Source organism: Pinus tabuliformis, chromosome 6 (assembly GCF_031772625.1).
Source record: "Pinus tabuliformis cultivar Carrire ecotype Pingquan chromosome 6, CPIR1, whole genome shotgun sequence".
NCBI lineage: Eukaryota > Viridiplantae > Streptophyta > Pinopsida > Pinales > Pinaceae > Pinus > Pinus tabuliformis.
In genome coordinates this window covers 1303915262-1303917462 of record NC_142292.1, presented here as the reverse complement: position 1 = coordinate 1303917462, position 2201 = coordinate 1303915262, and the positions used below count along the sequence as shown (strand labels likewise).

Here is a 2201-nt window from a genome sequence, read left to right as displayed (position 1 = left end):
TTTTTTCACTCTAAAAATAATAAGATGGACAGAAAATAATATAAATAAGTGGAAAAATTGATAAAAACAACAACTTAAGTGATCAAAAGTAAAAAAATTCTAAAAACGTAAAAGAATGCTGAAAACAACAACCAAGTAAAAAGAGTAACAGACTCTGTAGTTATTTTAAATATATGTGCATATATTTAAAACTGAAAGTACATGCATTCAGCCGTCATATAATGATAGAGTTAAGCGCTGAGAGCTGAGGTAGGGGAGTATTTATTTATTTATTAATTATGGGGCGGCGTGGGCATCAATTAGCTGAAGCGAGGCCTAGCATGAGACGGGCGGCGTTGAGGCCGTTGCTGTTGGCGGCCACGAACTCGTCGAAGCTGATGAAGCCGTCTTTGTTGGAGTCCACGTCCTTCATCACACCATCAATCTCCACCTCACTAGAGCTGCACTTGAGGATGGCGCTCAGTTCCGATTTCGATATTTTGCCGTCGCCGTTGGTGTCGAACTTGCTGAACACGTCCTCCAGCTCCAAGCGGCCGGGCAGGGCGGCACATTGCACAGCGGAAGCGGAATTTCGCATGAGACTGGCGGCGTTGAGGTTCTTGGAGTTGGCCTCCACCAACTCGTCGAAGTTGATGAATCCGTCTTTGTTGGAGTCCACCTCCTTCATCACCCCTTCAATCTCCGCCTCCGAAATCAGGGCACTCAGTTCCGACTTGGATATTTTGCCGTCGCCGTTGGTGTCGAACTTGCGGAACACGTCCTCAAGCTGGCGGCGGCTGCTCACGGCGGCACATTGCACAGCTGAAGCCATTCTCGCAGCTGGACTAGGTGATGGTGAAGGGAGGCAAATAGGATAATACTACGACTCGAGAAGGAGATGGAGATGGCGCTAGAGGTGGTGTGGAGGAGTGGAAGCCAAGGGCATCGTTATATAGGGCTCTTTTCCGAATCTCTGCCACTTGAGGATGACAGCGCACCAATTTCTGGGATGCTTTACGCCATTATTGAAGTGCCAAGATGCTGGGTGGCGAACAGTAGAAATGTTTGATTGATGTGACAAGATGCTGGGTGGCAAACAGTAAAAATGTATGTTTGATGTGCCAAGATGCGAAGAGTAGAAATGTATGTTTGATGTGCCAAGATGATTGTATGCGGCAAACAGAACAGTAGAAATGTATGTTGGATTTGAAGCGAATTGCAATTAAACCAAGCAAAGCGAGCCTGCATGAGTAACCAACAAACCGAACCCTCCCGTGCGTTCTCCCGGTCCCGCCTTGCGACCAGCACTCAAAATTCCATTCCTCGATCTCATCTTCAACTCCCTCTCCTTCCTAGTAAGGATGGATGGAAGATACAGCGGACAGCGATCGAGGTTGCATGGACCCGAATCCCCAATATTTATTTATTACCACTAGATATCAACGTCGATACTTTATGAGATACTCCATCTTGTGTGGTGAACAATTAAAAAAACAAAAAGGTTTGATAAAGAGACGCAGCTTTGATCCTTTTGGCGTATATATTTTAAATATGTGCAACTTATTAGAATATTTATTATAACCAATGATATCAGAATCAATGACATATCCAATGGAATGGAATATGATTATTTAATTTAATTTAATTTTGAAAGAAGCATTTTTGGAATCTAATTACTTTGAGTTTTTAGTTCATTTCAATTTAGTTTATGCTTAATTAAAGTATTATTTTATTAGATTTTGAAGATTATCATGTGTATTTTTTCTTTTTTGATCGCGTTACTAAAGCTTATCTTTAATAACATAATTTAAAAGAAGCTTTTGCTATTCAAATGAGAAGGTTTTGTAATCATGGAAACAATAATGTGTAGATTGTCATAAATACATTGTTGTGCTATCTATTAGGTTCTCATGTACATAACAATATTTGTAATGCTCAATTTATACTGCTCAATTTATACGTGTTGACTTCCTAACCATAGCGGAAATGTAGTGAACCACCCATAATAAAAAAAATACAAAGTTACCAGAAAAATTAGTAGTTAGCGGTAATGACATATGCCACAATAATAGAATTACCCCTTAGGGCTAATGACATATGCAACAATAATAGAATTACCCCTCTCATGATGGTAACCTTACCCCACTTAAATCTTCTTTTCCTATAGACAAAAGGAGGAATAAAGTAACTTGCTGCCCATGGATGAAGGAATCAATGGAATG

At 40.5% G+C, this 2201-nt stretch overlaps 1 protein-coding gene across 1 annotated transcript; it reads right to left on the bottom strand.

The window, feature by feature from the left end:
• Positions 1–202: 202 nt before the first annotated feature.
• Positions 203–897, bottom strand: LOC149263400 (putative calcium-binding protein CML25). Its single transcript, XM_089387674.1, has one exon. It carries the CDS (start codon positions 809–811, stop codon positions 296–298), a length of 516 nt encoding a protein of 171 aa, XP_089243800.1. The 5' UTR covers positions 812–897; the 3' UTR covers positions 203–295.
• Between the last annotated feature and the right edge of the window lie 1304 nt (positions 898–2201).